Source organism: Vombatus ursinus, unplaced genomic scaffold (assembly GCF_900497805.2).
Source record: "Vombatus ursinus unplaced genomic scaffold, bare-nosed wombat genome assembly UNPS02014906.1, whole genome shotgun sequence".
Classification (NCBI taxonomy): domain Eukaryota; kingdom Metazoa; phylum Chordata; class Mammalia; order Diprotodontia; family Vombatidae; genus Vombatus; species Vombatus ursinus.
In genome coordinates this window covers 311,627-329,062 of record NW_020954684.1, presented here as the reverse complement: position 1 = coordinate 329,062, position 17,436 = coordinate 311,627, and the positions used below count along the sequence as shown (strand labels likewise).

The 17,436-nt window shown below is 40.4% G+C and overlaps 1 protein-coding gene across 2 annotated transcripts in view; it reads right to left on the bottom strand.

The window, feature by feature from the left end:
* CD4 (CD4 molecule) overlaps positions 1-17,436 on the bottom strand; it is a 42,424-nt gene that overhangs the window by 3,078 nt on the left and 21,910 nt on the right. For both annotated transcript variants that reach the window (XM_027843347.1, XM_027843346.1), the window contains exons 4-6: positions 2,907-3,065; positions 1,975-2,223; positions 355-699 (exon numbers count right to left, since the gene is read on the bottom strand). In XM_027843347.1, the coding sequence (XP_027699148.1) occupies positions 355-699; positions 1,975-2,223; positions 2,907-3,065 (753 nt within the window). The remainder of the gene's footprint in view (positions 1-354; positions 700-1,974; positions 2,224-2,906; positions 3,066-17,436) is intronic.

Sequence of the window (17,436 nt, the reverse complement as noted above, 5' to 3'; positions counted from 1 at the left end):
GAGAGAGAGAGAGAGAGAGAGAGAGAGAGAGGGAGAGAGAGAGAGAGACTTGCCCAATATCATACAGCAAGATAGAGAACTGGAATTAAAACCCAGAACTAAAAGATTCTGACTCTGAATTCTGTGCTTTTTGGAGATTGCTAGTAAGGACAAGTACGAAGCAAGTTGAGGCTGAGGGATAAGAACCCTCCTTGGTTCCTGGAGTTTAGTGAGAGGCGTGGAGGAAATTTACCATGCAGGGCTAGGCAGTTAGGTCCTTGGGATCTCTTTTCCCCCTCCACTCTGACCCTGGGGGTGACCAGCTCTGCGGTAGTAGTACAGGAGAGGGTATGTGCTCAGCCTTCACCTGCTCACCTGTCATTACCACGAGGTTGACCTTTTGTTCCAGTGTCCCTGAAGAAAACTTTAGTAAGAAGACTCCTGAGCCAGCATGCTGAGGCAAGACAGGAGAAAGAGTGATGGTGAGTGGGAACTTGGGATCACGATTGAAATTTGGAGCCCCATTTTCTAGAATCAAGGAGCCACTCTTCCATGAAAACTTGGCCGACTGTGGGGGAGAGGCAACACCTTCCACCTGCCACCTCAGTTCTCCGTTTGGCTGTTCCCTGTTCAGGTCCTGTTCATTTAAATTCAGAGGGAAGGAGAATTTGGCAGCTTTGCCCTTCATCAGATAGAAGGTCTGGGAGGATGATGTGAAACCTGTAGGTGGTGATAGAGACAGGAAGGGTAGGATCAGAGGAATGGGGTGGAGGTAAAGAAGAGGGGGAAGAGAATGAAAATAAGTCCAAATTCAGCCTAGTACTCAAGACCTTCCAAAATTTAAAAAAAAAAACAAAACATGATTATATTTATACATACCTTTGCACTACTCCCCTACGTGAACCCTTCCACTAAACCAAGGTGACTTGGTCACTATTCTCCCAAAATGCCATGCACATTTCTATTGTCTTGGCTTGCTTATTTCAGTCCCTCTACCCAGAATATCCTTCATATTCCCTGAAACTTACCTAGTCCTTCCTCCAGCTCAAGTCTCACCTCTTCTAAGCAACCTTCCCCTCCCTCATAGGGGTCATTACTTTCCCTGAATCCCTATAGAATATTCTTATAGAATTCATTGTAAGCACAGCACCATTTCCTTATGGTTTGCTATCTGGTTTACCTTTCTGCCCTTGTCATCTCATCTCTTCTCTAGATTCTAAACTCCATGAGGGCAGGGACCTGGTCTTCAACCTCTTTGGATATTCTCTGAAGCTAGCATCTAACTCTGGACTTAACCAATATTCAACAGTAGGTATTCACTAGATTTTTTTTTATGCTAATGAAGTTGAGTCCAGCTTCTTACTCTAGTAGGTGTTTGTGACCCTGGGCAAGTCACTTAACCTCTTAGCAAACCAACCAAATGCCTAATGCTTTAAGTTGTCCATTTGCATTGGTAGATGGAATTTCTTTTCCCTTTGAGTTCAGTATGCCAGTAAACAAAAAACAAAGTTATTAAACAATTATTAAATAACATTATTAAATACTTATTAGATCATTAAATTATTCAAAAACAAATTATTAAAACCACAAAAACCAGTTATTTTGAGTAGAATAAATAGAGTATGGGAAAGGGGGGGTGTTGATGAAGAAAAAGGAAAGGATCCCCTCCTTTTCCCCTTTTCTGAGTTGCAGAAAGTCAAGAAACCACTAGAGCACTGGCGGTCTTCCTTTCTGCCCTTTTTTACATACACTGACCCTGAGAAAAGATTAAAATGGCCCTCAACATCTCCAGGGCCATCTCCTTGTCGCTCATGTGTCAGATGGTGTGGAGAAGTAGGAGGAGTAATGTCCATCTTGAGATCCCAAGACTTATTTCCCCCAGGGACAAAGGTTAGGGGAGGGAATGAAGAGAGGGGTGCTGAAAGTTGAGGGAGCAGAGGTATTGGAAGTTGGCGGTGGAAAGTGACAGTAGAGGAAAGGACTTGCTTCTCTTACCAAACACTGTGACTCTGATGCTCAATTTCAGGGCTTTGCCATTCACAGAGACGGTACAGTCCCATAAACCCCCTTGGTTGGTCTCCATTTGCATCAAGTTCAAAGTTTTCTTGTCTTGACTCAGGATCCTTTTACTTTCATCTCCTGGACCACTCCATTCCACCTTGAGTGCAGGAACATTGGAAGAGCCATGCAAGGTTAAAGTCACGTTGGTTCCAGAGAACACAGAGTCACTTGGGTTCGCAGTCACTGGGGAGGGAGAGGAGGCAGCTCCAAGTTACATACACTGAGTACAAAAAAGGGAACAGACAGAGCATTGTTTCTCCCAGGACACCTAGCCCCCCACACCCACCCCCCACGCCACTTTTCTGGGTCCTCAGGGCCCTCCCTCTCTATGTCCTTTCCCCCTCTATCTTCTTTCTTCTATCCCTCCTTCTTTTCCTCATCCTTCCTCTCTCTTTGTCCCTATTCTCCTTTCCCTCTCCCTCTTATCCCAGTTTGTCTGTCCCTTTTATCCATGGATAAAAGAGAGAAGTGACCAGATGGGGCTATGTGTGGAATGCTAGAATTCCAACTCCAGGTCAGGAAGACCTGAGTTCAGATCCTGCCTTGGACACTTAATAGCCTGTGTGACTGGAAAAATTATTTAACCTATCACTGACAGCCTCAGTGTCCTCCCACTTATTTTGCATTGTTGTCAGGATCAAATGTAAAGCATTTGTAACATATGATAAACAAATGTAACATATGGAAAATGCTTTGCAAACCTGAAGTATTATAAAAATGCTAGCTGTTATTATGAGAATTTCCAAAAGGTGTCATTGGGTGCCAAGGTGCCTTCTGTTAGTGGGGGATTGGGGCAGAGGACAGGGATGGGAAGAATCTAGGGAGAAGAAAAGGAGGGGTTCTGCTGATTCTTTTCTTCCACTCACCCTTGAACACCAGGAGTTGAATTTCCTGCTTCCTGGCTTCCACCTCACAGAAGTAGGTCCCCGAGTCTGCCATCTCCAGCTTCTTGATGATCAGAGGGAAGCTGCCCCCGTCCCATTGGTTTGTTAAGGAATCCACTCTATCTTTCTTTTTTGTGTTTCCTATGAATAAAAGAACATTTTTTTTTCTGGGTAGGGGAACACTCATTCACTATTACAGTATGTTAAACACCCATGACTTTTTTGCTTTGAGCCAGCTGAAGATTATTGTTATCAGAGTGGGATAGGGTGGTGGAGAAGTGGGGGGCAGGGAAATGCTGAATTAAGAAGACCTGGGTTCAGATTCCAGCTCTGTGGCTTGCTTCCTATTGATATGAACATGGCTAAATCACTTTGCTTCTATGGGCTTTGGTTTCCTTATCTACAAAAAGAAGGGGATAGGCTAATCATTGCTAATATTCCTTCCCGTTCCAAATTGTTTGATTTTATTCTGTCCAGAGAATCCTCGATTTGTCATATCAAAGCTCCATTTCTATCTGTGGAATGAACTACATCTCTTCTAAACCAGAGGAAAAAAGCTAGCAGTGTTCTCTTCCTCCTCAATTTACCTCATATTATACTTATTTATTTATATGCCTACATGTCAGTCAAGTAGCATTTATTAATCTCTAAATTCAGTATGGGGGCTCCTCCTGGTGCATTGAGGTTTCAATAAAGCCTTTGAACCCTAGAATTTGCCCCAGAAATATAGAGTAGAAGAATTACCACCCTAGGACCTTTGAGTTTCTTTTTATTTTTGGTGTTCAGTCATGTCTGACTCATCATGACCCCATTTGGGGTTTTCTTGGCAAAGGAGTGGTTTGCCATTTCCTTCTCTAGCTCATTTTACAGATGAGGAAACTGAGGCAGACAGGGTTAAGTGACTTGCCCAGGGATATATAGCTGGTGAGTGTCTGAGGCTAGATTTGAACTCAGATCTTCCTGACTCCAGGCTCAGCATACTATTCACTTTGGCATCTACCTGCCCTCCTAAGTTCTGGTATTTGAAGAAAAGCACCCATTTGTTGCTTCCTTAAGGGAAAAAAGAGGGCTAGGAAGAATTGCAATGTCCTGCAGATTTATAAAAGGTATAAATATAGAATAATGAAGTGAGACCTAAATGACCAACATTTGCCTAGGCAGAAAAGGATATCTGAGGATAAATCTTTGAGGCCCAGAGTATGATGAAATAGGGATAGTAGTTAGAAGCAGTGTTATGTAATGGAAAGTGCCTTAAAATTGGAGATAGAAGATCTGGGTTTGAATCCAATTTCTGTCACTTACTACCATGTAACTTTGGATAAGTCTTTTCCTCTCCCTGGGCCTCAGTTCTTGGTCTACAAAATGATAGGGTAAGAATTGATGTTTTCTGACATGTTAACAAATGATAAAGCTGCCCAATTCCTACTAAACAGTGCTCTAAAATTCTAGTTATATGTTGAAATTGAAGTAAATTTTAAAAATTAATCTTGAAGTAAATCTTAGAAAAAGCAGACTCCGGTTAATTAGCTACCCCTAACCCCCTTGGTGGGGGCAGGTTAGCTAAGGGGTGGATAGGTGGTATGGTGGCTAGAGCGCCAGGCCTAGAGTCAGGAAGACTCATCTTCCTGGGTTCAAATATGGCCTCAGACAAATGGGGTCATGAAGAGTCAGATGCAACTGAAAATGACTCAACAACAATAACAACAGCAACAACCACTTTACCCAGGAGATGTCCTTGTCTTCTATGTCATTGAGAAAATGTCATTTACTCATCTTCCATATTTTATTAGTCAAAATCCACTACATCTTCACCTTTACCTTACTCTTCCTTTAGTCTGAGGAATGGGGCAGGGGTTCCTTTCCTTGTCTCCTCTGGGAGTTTGCCACACTAATCATTCCCAATCCTGACTCATTTTCAATCTTTTCCTTATCTACTGGATCTTAATTCAATGTCTATAAGTTTACTCAACTCTATCCTTAAAAAAAAATCTTCATTTGATCCTGCTACTCCTTTAAGTTGTTATTGAGTTGTTTTAGTTGTGTCTGACTTTTTGTGACCCCATTTGGTGTTTTCATGGCAAAGATACTGGAGTGATTTGCCATTTCCTTCTCCAGCTTATTTTACAGATGAGGTCTTGCCTAGGGTCACATAGCTAGTAAGTGTCTGAGGCCAGATTTGAACTCAGGAAGATGAGTTTTCCTGATTTAAGGCCCAGAGCTCTACTCACTGCACCTATATCTTGCCTTTCTTTCACTACCAAAATCTTTAAAAATTGTTTATTGATATCTTTTGTTTTTATATTACCTTCATTTCCAAATATACTGTTTCCCGTTTCCCAATTTAGAGAGCCATCCATTTTAATAAAAGAAGGAAAGGAAAGGAAAGGAAAGGAGAAGGGAGAGGAGAGGAGAGGAGGAGATGAAAGAAGAAGTGAGAAGAGGGAAGAGAGGAAGAGGGAAGAGAAAGGAGAGGAAAGGAGAGGAAAGGAGACAAGAGGAGAGAAAAAAAGAATAAGAGAGGAAATAAAATGCACTTCAGTAAAACTAATGTCACACTCATGAAATCTGACAGTGTATACAATGTTCCACACCCATAATCCCCACCTCTCTAAAGAAAGGAGAGACGTACATTTTCTCTTCTTCTGAGCCAACTTTGGTCATTCTGTTGCATTCAGTTTTTTAAAAACTTTTTACAATATTTTGTTGTAGTCGTCAAGTATTTTGTTTCCTTGATTCTGTTCCTTAATTTTGCATCAGTTCATGTCATACCATCCATCTTTGAATTCTTCTTATGGTTACTTATTGCCCAATACTATTCCAATCCATTCATGTACCACAATTTGACGTCACTGATAAACTCTTTTAAAAAAACTCATCTACATTCAGTTCCTCACCAGCTATTCATTTTTTAAAAACCCTAATCAATGTGGAGGTGTTCCACTCTATCTACCATACCACATAGCCACCCCCTAGCTAACCTCCCTGCCAAGGGGGTTGGAGGGCAGCTAATTAATCAGAGTATGCTTTTTCTAGGATTTACTTCAAGATTAATTTTTAAAATTTACTTCAATTTCGACATATAACTAGAATTTTAGACCATTGTCTAGTAGGAATTGGGCAGCTTTATCATTTGTTAACATGTCAGAAAACATCAATTCTAACTCTCTCGTTTTGTAGAATTCTACATGATTCAATAATTCAAGGTGGAGTTTCCAACTCTACCCCTCTACTGAAGTTATCTGCAAGCTCTTCTGTTCTTTTCTTAGCTCTCGTCTTCCTGGGTCTTTCTACAGCTTTAGATGCTGTTGACTAGCCCTTCTTCCTGAGTATTCATTCTCTCTTCCCTTGGCTTTGATGTTTTGGTCACCTGGCTCTCCTCCTACCTATTAAATGTCTGACTCTTCCATGTTGATGACCTTGGATAAATCTATCTTTTATCTCCCAGATGTGTAAGTCCGCCCAGGACATTCTCCTGCATCTTCTTCTTTCTCTTCACTCTCTTCCCTGATTATCTCTTCTCCTTCCAAAAGATCATCTCTAAGTAAATGCGAAATTTCAAAAAGACTTGGAATCTATGGGGCTCTCTGAGACCCATAATGCTCATTTGTAGCAGGCTACTTTTGTTATGGACATCGGACATAAACCCTTTACCTTCTCTTTTCTGGATACTTCCATCTCATTTATCCAGGAGTTGTATAACAATTCCTAGCTTCTCCCAGTCTGTGATACCAGCCAGATTCACTAAAGTAAAAACCTGTTCCTTCCCTAAAAAACCCATGACCTTTCAGGCTTCAACTAAGTGCTTTGTTGTGAAAGTGATTTTAATCTCATCAATTTCATGATGTAATCGATTGTGGAGATCTGCTGGTGCTGAGGCAAAAGGCTGCCTCTCCAGAGGTCCATCAATGACTTGCTCCTGTCTTCCTTCCCTTAAAGGCTGAGCTTGGGGGTGGCGTCCTTTGTAAAGCCTTCTTTGATGCTCCAAGCTGGCAGTATTCTCTCCCTCCTAAATTTACTTTGTATTATACTTATTTATTTATATGCCTACATGTCAGTCAAGTAGCATGTATTAATCCCCTACCCTATGTATATATACAATATATGTATGTAAATACGTACAGTCTCTATGCTCTCTCTCCACACAATGCATACATGTATACACAATAGACTACACAATACACACATACATATATACACATGTATATATTACACACACATGTATTCTGTACATTTTATACACATATGCCTCTATTATATACACGTATTACATAAACACGCATGGGTACATGTTCATATGATATGTGTTTATATCATAGCACACACATATTACACACATAGATATTGGTATATATTATATATACATGTATATATTATACATACATGTATATACATATATTATAAACATATACAGTTATCCCTTCCACATCGTAACTTTCCTCATTGTGATTTTGATATATTGTGGGTCAGCATAAGAAATTAAATGGGAATCTTGGGGGAGTTTTGCAAAAGTTGAAGGTGACACATGAAGGCCAGCCGACAAAACAGAAAAAGTTTAGAAACTCAAAAATGCATAAAATAAAAGTATGTCAACATATTTTATCTTTTAATACCAAAATATTTCAGATTTCTTCTCTGGTACAAAGAGAGGAACAAAAAATTTTACATATATATGTATATGTGTGTCCATGTGTGTCTATGTATATATGTGTATAACATGTGTATATTGTGTATATCATATTGAATGAACATGCATATAAGATATAGTATACAGTTATCCTTCTACATTGTGGGGGTTGGGGTGAGGTCACCTCCACCCTCCTGCAATCCAGAAAAACCACGTAAATTTTTTTGTTCCTCTCTTTGTACCAGAGAAGAAATCTGAAATATTTTGGTATGGTAACCTGTACATCACATCATATATACTTGTCTATGTTTGTATACGCATGTTTATACATGTGTACATACATGTATATACACATACATGTGTGTATACATATGTAATATGAAATTTTGCACAGATATTATCCAAGAACAAAAAGCTAGGCCCAGAGTTGAACAGGAGGAGAAAGAGAATATGCTGGGTTCCTTTGGGAAGCTGAATGATGTTTTTAATGACCCCAAGCTTCCTTTGTTTTTGCTTTGCCCTCATTTCCAAATCTATCTCTTTGTTTTTATCTACATGGAGTCATCCCTTATAATAAAGAGTAAAAAATGAAAGAAGAAAAAAGTAGTACAGCAAAATTAACCAACACATCCACAACAACAACTCTGTAATTGAAGACAATTTTAATTTCCAATCACATACAATGGACATTGATGCTAACTTACTAAATTTAAGGCATACAACATTTGTTTATTTTATTTTTATTTCTATCTTATTTTTATGTCACTTTCATTTTCATTATACACTCCCTCATTCCAGTAAGCCATCAGTTGTGTTGAAGATTTTAAAAGGAGAAAAAAGAAACTCAGTAAAACAATCAACATGTGAATGAATGAATGAGTGAATGAAAAAATTATTAAATTATCACTATATGAAAAGCACTGAGGGGCAGCTAGGTGACACAATGAATAAAGTGCTGGCCTGCAGTCAATAAGACTCATCTTCTTGAGTTCAAATCTGGCCTTAGACACTTACTAGCTGTGTGACCCTGGGCAAGTCACTTAACCCTGTTTGCCTCAGTTCCTCATCTGTAAAATGAGCTGGAGAAGAAAATGGCAAATCACTCTAGTATCTTTGTCAAGAAAATCCCAAATGGGGTCACAGAGAGGCAGACGCAACTGAAAAACAACTTAACAACAACAAAGCACTGAGGTTATGAATTAGCAAAGCAAGACGGTGCTTGTTCTAAGGAGGTCATATTCTCACAGATGGCAATGACACATATTGGAGGTTTTAGCTATAACTCAGATGGAAAGAAACAAACCCATGGGACCTGAAGAGGTTATCAAGAGAATGAGTATAGAGGGAGAAGAGAAGAGGGCCTAGGACAAAACCTGGGTAAATACTCATTGTTGGGCATCATGATGGGGATGATGAGTCAACAAAGGAGACTAGGAAGGAATGGTCACACGGTGAAGAGGAGAACCAGGAAAGAGTATCCAAGAGGGAAAATGTCACCTGGATTTTATTAAGATTTTTTAGCACAAGGCACTAGGGAGGCACTCAGAAGGACAATGCTTGTGCCTTCCCAAGTCCCCAGAATGGGGGATATGGACAAGCACCTCAGATGATTTGTTGAGGAGCAAATATTTAACTGGGCAGAAAATATAACAGAGATGGACTGCAGCACTTATCATGGAGCTGGCCCCTTGCTAAAGGACATGCATGACACAGCAACTCCTGATTGGTCTGTCCTTGGGGCTGAGGTTGCATTGACTGTGTTTGCATTAAAGATGATTGGTGACTGAACCAAGAGGAACCTCCCTCCTCAGCAGACTCTGAGCATAGAGGAGAAAATCTCCGCTCATCTTTTGAGCAGGTCACTTTGGGATTCTGCCAGCTCTCGCTTGGACTGCCAACAATATAAGGGGATTTTTTTTCCCTCCCCCACTCACTGGCAGCACAGCAGCCTGCAGTTTGAGCATATGGCTGTGAGAACATGTGCTTGCCTAGCTGAGCCTGAGACTGCACCTCAAATCCCTGGATGCCTCCTCTGTTTTGTGTTTCTTTCCTGAGTCCAGGAATCCCAAGATCCTGAAGAATGGATATTTCCAGCCTTATGAGTTTGAGAGTCCTTGGGTTCCTAAGTCAGCACCTACCGCCCAACTGGAATGATACCTGCAGCTATACTGATTCTCAGAGGAGGGTAAACTAGCAAGATCATCCTGAACTTGAGCAGATGAAAAGCAGGAATATGCTGGAGCCAGCCTCCAAGCCAATTGTTAAATTTCCAGTGTGAGCGTATACATTTCAGAAATCAGCAAATGCTATAAATGGGGCTTAATTTATTATTTTGTTGACTGTCTAGACTTAAGGAAATGATGGGAAAAAATGTTTAATAGTGCAGATTAAACTTAAAACTGTGTACATCCTCCCAACTAGCTGTTAAACATTTACCAACACTCTCCTGGGCCTCACTGGTCAGAAAATCTGGACCATCTCAGACTTTGCAGGTCTGAAGTGAAAGTGAGATATCTGTTAAGTAGTCTCACAAAATGCCTTTTTCACAAAATTCACTTAGCACAATGCCTGGCACACAGTAAGTGTTTAACAGATGCTTCTTGACTTGATCTTTTGGGAAGATATATAGGTATAGATTTGGTCTAGGTTATTGTTTTATGTTTGTATTTGTTAATGAGTGCCTATGATTTTTCTTTGTTTTGAATGTTTCTTTAGTGGAAGAGAAAGTTAAATAATTGTCCCATACATGAAACTCATTTTGTACCTAACAATTAAAAGCCCTGCTGGACCCAAGGGGCAGGGGTGCTTCCCCTTTGTCCTCTCCATTAAAGGGGCCTTGCACTGGACACATACATGTGGTCTGGATTGGACTCAATCCAAGAAGGCCTAATCACCTAAAATAGTTCTGAGCCTAGAGTCAGGAAAACCTGAGTTTAAATCCAGCCTCAGACATTTAATAGCTGTGTGACCTTGGCCAAGTCACTTAACCTCTGTCTACATCAGTTTCCTCATCTGTAAAATGGGGATAACAACAGCACCTATATCCAAGGGTGGCTTTGAGTTTCAAATGAGATACTTTGTGTAAAATACTTAGTGCCCGGCACATAGCAGGTGCTCCATAAATGCATGTTTCCTTCCTTCCGTCTTTTCTGAAAAGAAGGCTCAGGCTCTTCTTGCAATCTTTGGCTATTATGCCCCAACCCAGATTTTCTTAAATCTTGGGTTTAGCTCATGTCTAGAGTCTTCCAAAAGGACCATAGAAGGGTAGTCAATATACGATGTAAAGTAGGTATGGGAGAGGTATTTATTTCTCCCCCACAAAAGAAATAGGAAACACATTTGGCCCTCACAAGCATGCACTGACAGAAACGTAAGCCTTGAGTAATAACTACCATTATAGCATGAGATTGAGCCTTAAACTTCAGAACGTGAAGCAGTTTTCAGGATTGCTAAATTGGAATTGTCACAACTAGTCTCAGTTCTTAACTGTCTGAACAACTCTCTCCAGGTCCATGACTTCTAAAAGCCAGGCCAGGGTTCGAGGCCCCCTCCACCTTCCCCTTTGGTGGATACCTTCTGCAATTAGGAACCTTTCCATTGGCTAGAGGGGATTGCTCCCACCGTGACTGAGGACCCAGGAACTCTGGACCTTTCAGACTTACAAGGTAGGAAGTGTTTATGTCAGGATGGCTGCTGGGTGGGTCATCTATTGGATGATCAAAGAAACACAAAGCAGGAGAGAGCCAGAACCCAGGATCAAGCCCAGCTAGTAGCTGATTGATCTGCAAGCTCAAGCTCCCATTGGAAGCAGATGCTTCTGGGGCAAAGAAAAGCCACATCTTCCAGCTCTCTCCTCACCACCACAGGAAGTCCCAGAGTTGCACAATGCCATCTGGAGAATCCAAGGAAGAAAATGACAGGAATGGATTCACTCCCCTTTTAAAGGTCCACTGAGTAAATAGCTTTTCCTGCTCAGCGGCTGATAAGGGGATTGCTTGGTCATCAACCAAATGTCTGAATCCTTAAGCCATGAGTCACCCGCCCATGGCCAACAGAAAGCAGATTGGCCCATAGTCTTACTCGTGATCTTACTACCTCCCGTCATACTCAGGTAGCCCAGTATGGGCTGACTTTTGATCTCTCTGAATTGTTTTTTCCTAGGCCCAAAGAGCGGATTTAGGGAGAGAAAGACTGGAAGAGCAGCACTTTCTGATGTTCCTGGCATCAGAGGATGATTACTCTTACTCCCTCCCTTATCCCACCCTTCCCCCAAATCATTCAACAGGGTAAAGGGTTGCCCTCTGTGTGTTGAAGCACTGTCTTTTCATTGTTTATCTTCTTTGTTTCTTTGACCTTGCAATTCAGACTTCTGGGAGAGACGCAGGAGGGGAACAGTTCTCTCACAGAGAGAAAAGGACTCCACCGTTAATAGTGACAGATTAAAACCTTAACAAGGATCAAGGTGGTCAGGGGAAAGCAGTGCATCAAGGAGAGATTCTAATTCTTGCAGTAGAGAGACAATGACCAAGACCCATGAGGAGAATAGAGCCAGGATGAAACTACCACCTATTATGGTGGGCCTAGGTGCACAATGAAGCGTAAGTGGTCAGGCAGTGGCTGATATGTTGATTTGTTTTACTTGGTTATACTTTGGTTGCTAGGGAGGGTTCTATTTTAGGGGATAAAGGAGTAGGGAGGAAACAATGCAAAGTGACAGCAATGTAAAAAAGAACGATAAAACATTAATTTAAATTTTAAAAAAAGAAACATGGGAAGATCCTAAAAGGAAGTGGAGTAATTGTAATCACCAGTCTTGGGCCTGGATGATGAAACATACCTCCCACATCTTGTTAGAGAGTTGGGGGAATATGGATGTGGAATGCTTCCTATATGATCAGACTTGATCACTGTGCTACTTGGTGTGTTTAACTATTTTTTTTTCTATAAGGAAGAGTTCATTAGGGATGGGGTGGTATAATATACAGAAATGATAGTGAGGTTAAAAAAAGTAAAAGCATCAATTAAAGTCCAAATGTGTGTGTGTGTGTGTTTGTTGTTGTTGAGTCATTTCAATCATTTTCGACTCTCCATGAACCCCATTTGGGGCTATATTGGCAAAGATACTGGAGTGGTTTGCCATTCCTTCTCCAGCTCGTATTACATGATGAGGAACCAAGACAAACATGGTTAAATGACTTGCCCAGGGTCACACAGCTAGTAAGTGTCTGAGGATAGATTGGAAATCGGATCCTCCTGACCCTAGGGCCAGTGCTCTATCCGCTGTGCCATCTAGCTGTCTCACATCTGTGTATACACATATATTTTGGTCCTCATTCTACTTGGCCTTTCTGTAACTTTTGAAACAGCAACCTCTCCTGGATACATTGCCTAATAATCAGGTCCATCCCAGCTCCTTCCTCAACACCAGTCAGTGTTCTACCAGCTTGAAATCTGGGCTCCTAACTTCCCTGATTCTTTCCCCCAACCTCCTTCCTCCTGACCATCTTCATCTTTCTATCCCTATGCCTCCAGCAGCCATTCATTCCCTATCCCAGCCTCCTGACTTCCCCTGCCACATCTCAGTACAGTACTTGGCTACCCCAGCCATCTGTCTCAGCTCTGCAGAGCCTAAACCCAGCCTCCATCCTTTTGTTCTCTTCCTAACAAAGTAGGCTTACAGATTTACAGCTGGAAAGGGTCTCTGAGATCCAATTCCTTCGAGGAAAAAAGGAATGGGGGAAGGAAGGAGGAAAGGAGGGAGGACAAGAAATGATGAAAAAGGACAGTTTGAATGAAATATGAGGAGGAAATGGCAAACTACTCCAGTATCTTGTCAGGAAAACCCCATGGACAGTATTGTCATGATATGGTCCACAGGGTCACAAGTAGTCGGATACAACTGAATAACAACAAAAATTTTTACAAATTTTTTTTTTACAAAAATATTTTTGTATTTTTTGTATTTTTTTTTTTACAAAAATTTTTTACAAAAATAGTTATAGCAGTGACGTGGCACATTATATAGTGCCGGCTCTGGAGTCAGAAGGACCCAAGTTGAAATCTGGTCTCAGATACTTTTTAGCTGTGTAATCCTGAGCAAGTCACTTAACCCTGTTTGTGTCTCAGTTTCCTCAACTATGAAATGAGCTGGAGAAGAAAATGACAAACCACTCTAGTATCTTTGCCAAGAAAACCCCAAATAGGGTCATGAAGAGTTGAACATATTTATAGCAAGTGTTTTGTAGTAAACTAACTGTAGTAAACAAACTGGAAATTAGAGGGGTGCCCAACTATTGGGTAATAACTAAACAAATTTTGGCATGTGTTTGTAATAGAATATTATTGTGCCATAAGAAATAATTAAATAAGGGCCAGCTAGGTGGTGCTGTATATAGAGCTCCGGCCTTGGAGTCAGGAGGACCTGAGTTCAAATCTGGCCTCAGATACTTGACACTTAATAGCTGTGTGACCCTGGGAAAGTCACTTAACCCCAATTGCCTAAGCAAAAAAAAAAAAAAGAAATAGATAGTTTGAGAGGAGACTGGGAAGATGTCTATGAACTGATACTGGTGAAGTGAGCAGAACTAGGAGAACAATTTAGATAATGATAACAACATTTTAGAACAAAATAACTTTGAAAGATGTTAGAACTTTGGTCAATGCAATGACAAACCATGAATCCAGAGCACTAAAGATGAAACACACTACCCACCTCCTACCAGAGAGGTGATAGACTTTAAATACAAAATATGACATACAGTTTTGAACAGGGCCAATGTAGGAATTTGTTCTGCTGAACTATGCATGTTATGAGAGCTTTATTTTTCATTATTTTGTTGTTGTTCAATGGAGCGGGGAGGATTCAGCAGCATAAAAACAAATGAATAAATAAATCTGTGGGGAAAATAAAATAAAAAAGAATAGACTACAGAATAGTTTTGCATATAAGGAGGATAAATTGCTATATAGAAATCTACAAACCTGAGAGGAGATACATGATGGAGAAAGAACATGAACACAAAAGAAGGGCAAAATAGAGACACGTTATCATGAAGGGAATATATTATAGATTACCCATCTAGACTGAAATGATGTATGATGAATTATTGAAAAAATGCACACAAAGTTGGCATGGGCAAAGGGTATAGTTTGTAGGGAAGAAGTGCCAGGTATATTAAACCACTCAGGCATCTGCTGGAAATATATCTGCTAAAAGCAGATAAATTTTATTTACTTGATGTTAATTTCATCTTTCAAAAGATAGAAGCAATGAGTGTTAACATAACAAAGAAAATAAGACAGCTGATCTATGAGGACAGAAAGGCAGTTTTTGTTGTTGTTTGGTCATATCCTGCTCTTTGTAACCCATTCTGGGGTTTTCTTGGCAAAGATACTGGAATGGTTTGCCATTTCCTTCTCCAGCTCATTTTACAGATGAGGAAATTGAGGCATATTGGGCTAAGTGATTTGCTTAAGGTCATACAGCTAGTGTCAGGAAGACCTAAGTTCAAATCCAGCCTCAGACACTGGTTGTGCGACCCTGGGCAAGTCACTTAACTCTGTTTGCCCGAGTTTCCTCATCTGTAAAATGAACTGGAGAAGGAAACAGCAAATCACTTTAGTATCTTTGCAAGGAAAACTCCAGAATGGGTCATAAAGAATTGGACACAGCTAAAACAACTGAACAACAACAGATGAGTCTTCCCAACTCAAGGCCCAACACACTATCCACTGTGCCACCTAGCTGCCCAGAAAGGCAGCAGCTGCTGTGCTAACCCCTAGAAGTACACCAGCTTCTTTAGGGCTGCCTATAGTCAGCACAAATAAGGAAGACTTTCATTGCTGGAGTTGACCCTCAGCTGGCCCCCAGAGCTGTGTCATCAGACCAAGAGCAAGCACAAGGATCAGAAGGAATGAGGTATCTTCGGTGCAGCAGGACAGGGTAGTCATGGTGGTCTGAGTTTGTAAGTATCTTCCTCTTTGTGAGTATATGTGTTCTGCCAGACTGCCTCATCCATGGACAGGGCAACCAGAATAATGGGCCATAGGCTCAGTGTACCTGTGCCCGAGCCACTACTTAGAGAATATATCTGTTGCCATTAGGATATTCCTTTTAAAGAAATCAGGGGGCTTCTTAGAAGCTATTCGGTATTCCTGAATGGTTGCCAAATTGGTTGAGAAGAAATTGGTTGCCAAAGAGGAAGTGACGGGAATCTTGGAAGGGAATGTCACCTTAGAATTTGTAAGAGAAAAGAAAGTGGAACACCAGGTGTGCTTTAGACTTTAAAAGAGTAGATTTCAAAGGGTACAGAGAAAAGGAAGGGTCCCGTGAGCCTGAGATTCTGAAAGAAAAGACAGTTCAAAAGCAACAAGAGGCACCGAAAAAAAGAACTTTAGATGATTCACAAATTATTCAGATGAGGGAGAAAAAGCGGTCTAAAGAGACTGCTTAGCAGCAGTTTTTGTTGTAGCAAAGAACTGAACAGAAAGAGACGCCCCTCAGCTGAAGAAGGGTTGAACAAATTATGGCATATTAATGATGTGGAGTATTATTGCACCTTAAGAAATGACCCTTGGTGGTTACAAGAGTTTTGGTTTTCTTGTTTTTCAATGGAATGTGTGAGGGAGGGGGAAGGAGATAAGAGCTAGTAATAGTGTTGATTTAAGAAAAAAGAAAAAAGAAAGAAAAGGGCATTGAAAGATTTTTTTAAAGCTCAGAAAAGAATGGAAGAAAGTTCAATAGGAAACACCAACAAGCAAGACAGGAAAGTAAAATGTCAAATTTATTACACTTTAAAAAAAAAAGCAGACTGTACATGATCGCAATTTGTGGTTTTACTCTTTTTTTTTTTTTGCTCTACTTTGTATACAGAAATGTTCTCTACTCTTTTTTTTTTGCTCTACTTTGTATACAGAAATGTTCTCCTTTTTGGTGGTTAAGTTCAGAATTTTGACAAAATTAATTTTAAAAAAGAGACAAGAACAGGCATAGTTATGATCAGGTAACCAAAGGAATGATAGCCCCTCAAGAATAGGGTTGGGAAGGCTAACACCCCATATAAGCTGAGACTGGGGGTCAATGCTATGAACAGCCAAAAGTACTTTTAAAAAAACAGCTATGTTAGGGGCAAGAGAAGAAATAAGAAAGACATAGGTCCTTCACTTGCAATAGATGGGATGATGATAGTATATGAAAGAGGGAAGACAGAACTCCTATTGTGTTTTTGCTTCTTTTATCAAGGAGAATAGTCTTCAGAGAAGGAAGGATAAAATAAAATTGGTTGACAGAAAACTGAAAACTAAGATAATTAGGCAAAGGTATGGAGCACCTGTCTATCTGCAGTGAGTAAATTCAAGTCACCCAACTTGGACAAATTACATCCAAGGATACTGAAAAAAGTTTGAGGATGTGATTATTGAATATCTGTCAGTGGTTTGTGGGGAGTCGTTGAGTAGTACAAAGGAAAGATGAGTGAGGTGCCACAGGATTGAAGTTGTGTGGATTTCCAAAAAGTGAAAAGAGGTTGGTAATTTAAACTGTAGGCCAATGAGCTTGATGGAGATTCCTGGAAAAATGGAAGGGTCTATTTTTAAGCACTTAGAAATTGTGGTCAGTGGAAGCCAGCATGGTTTAATTAAGATCAAGTCAATAATGACAGCATTATTTTTTATGGAGAAAAACTGGAAACAAAATGGATATGCATGTAATGGAATATAGTTGGACTTTAAGAAATGATGAATATGAGGAATTCAGAGAAACATGAGAAGGCTTCTGTGGATTGATAAAAAGAAGAAAGCAGAGGCAGGAAAATAATGTGCACAACAACTACAGTAATGTAAAAGTAATATGCCTCTGTACTACTCTCCCAATTTTCACTCATTCCCAGA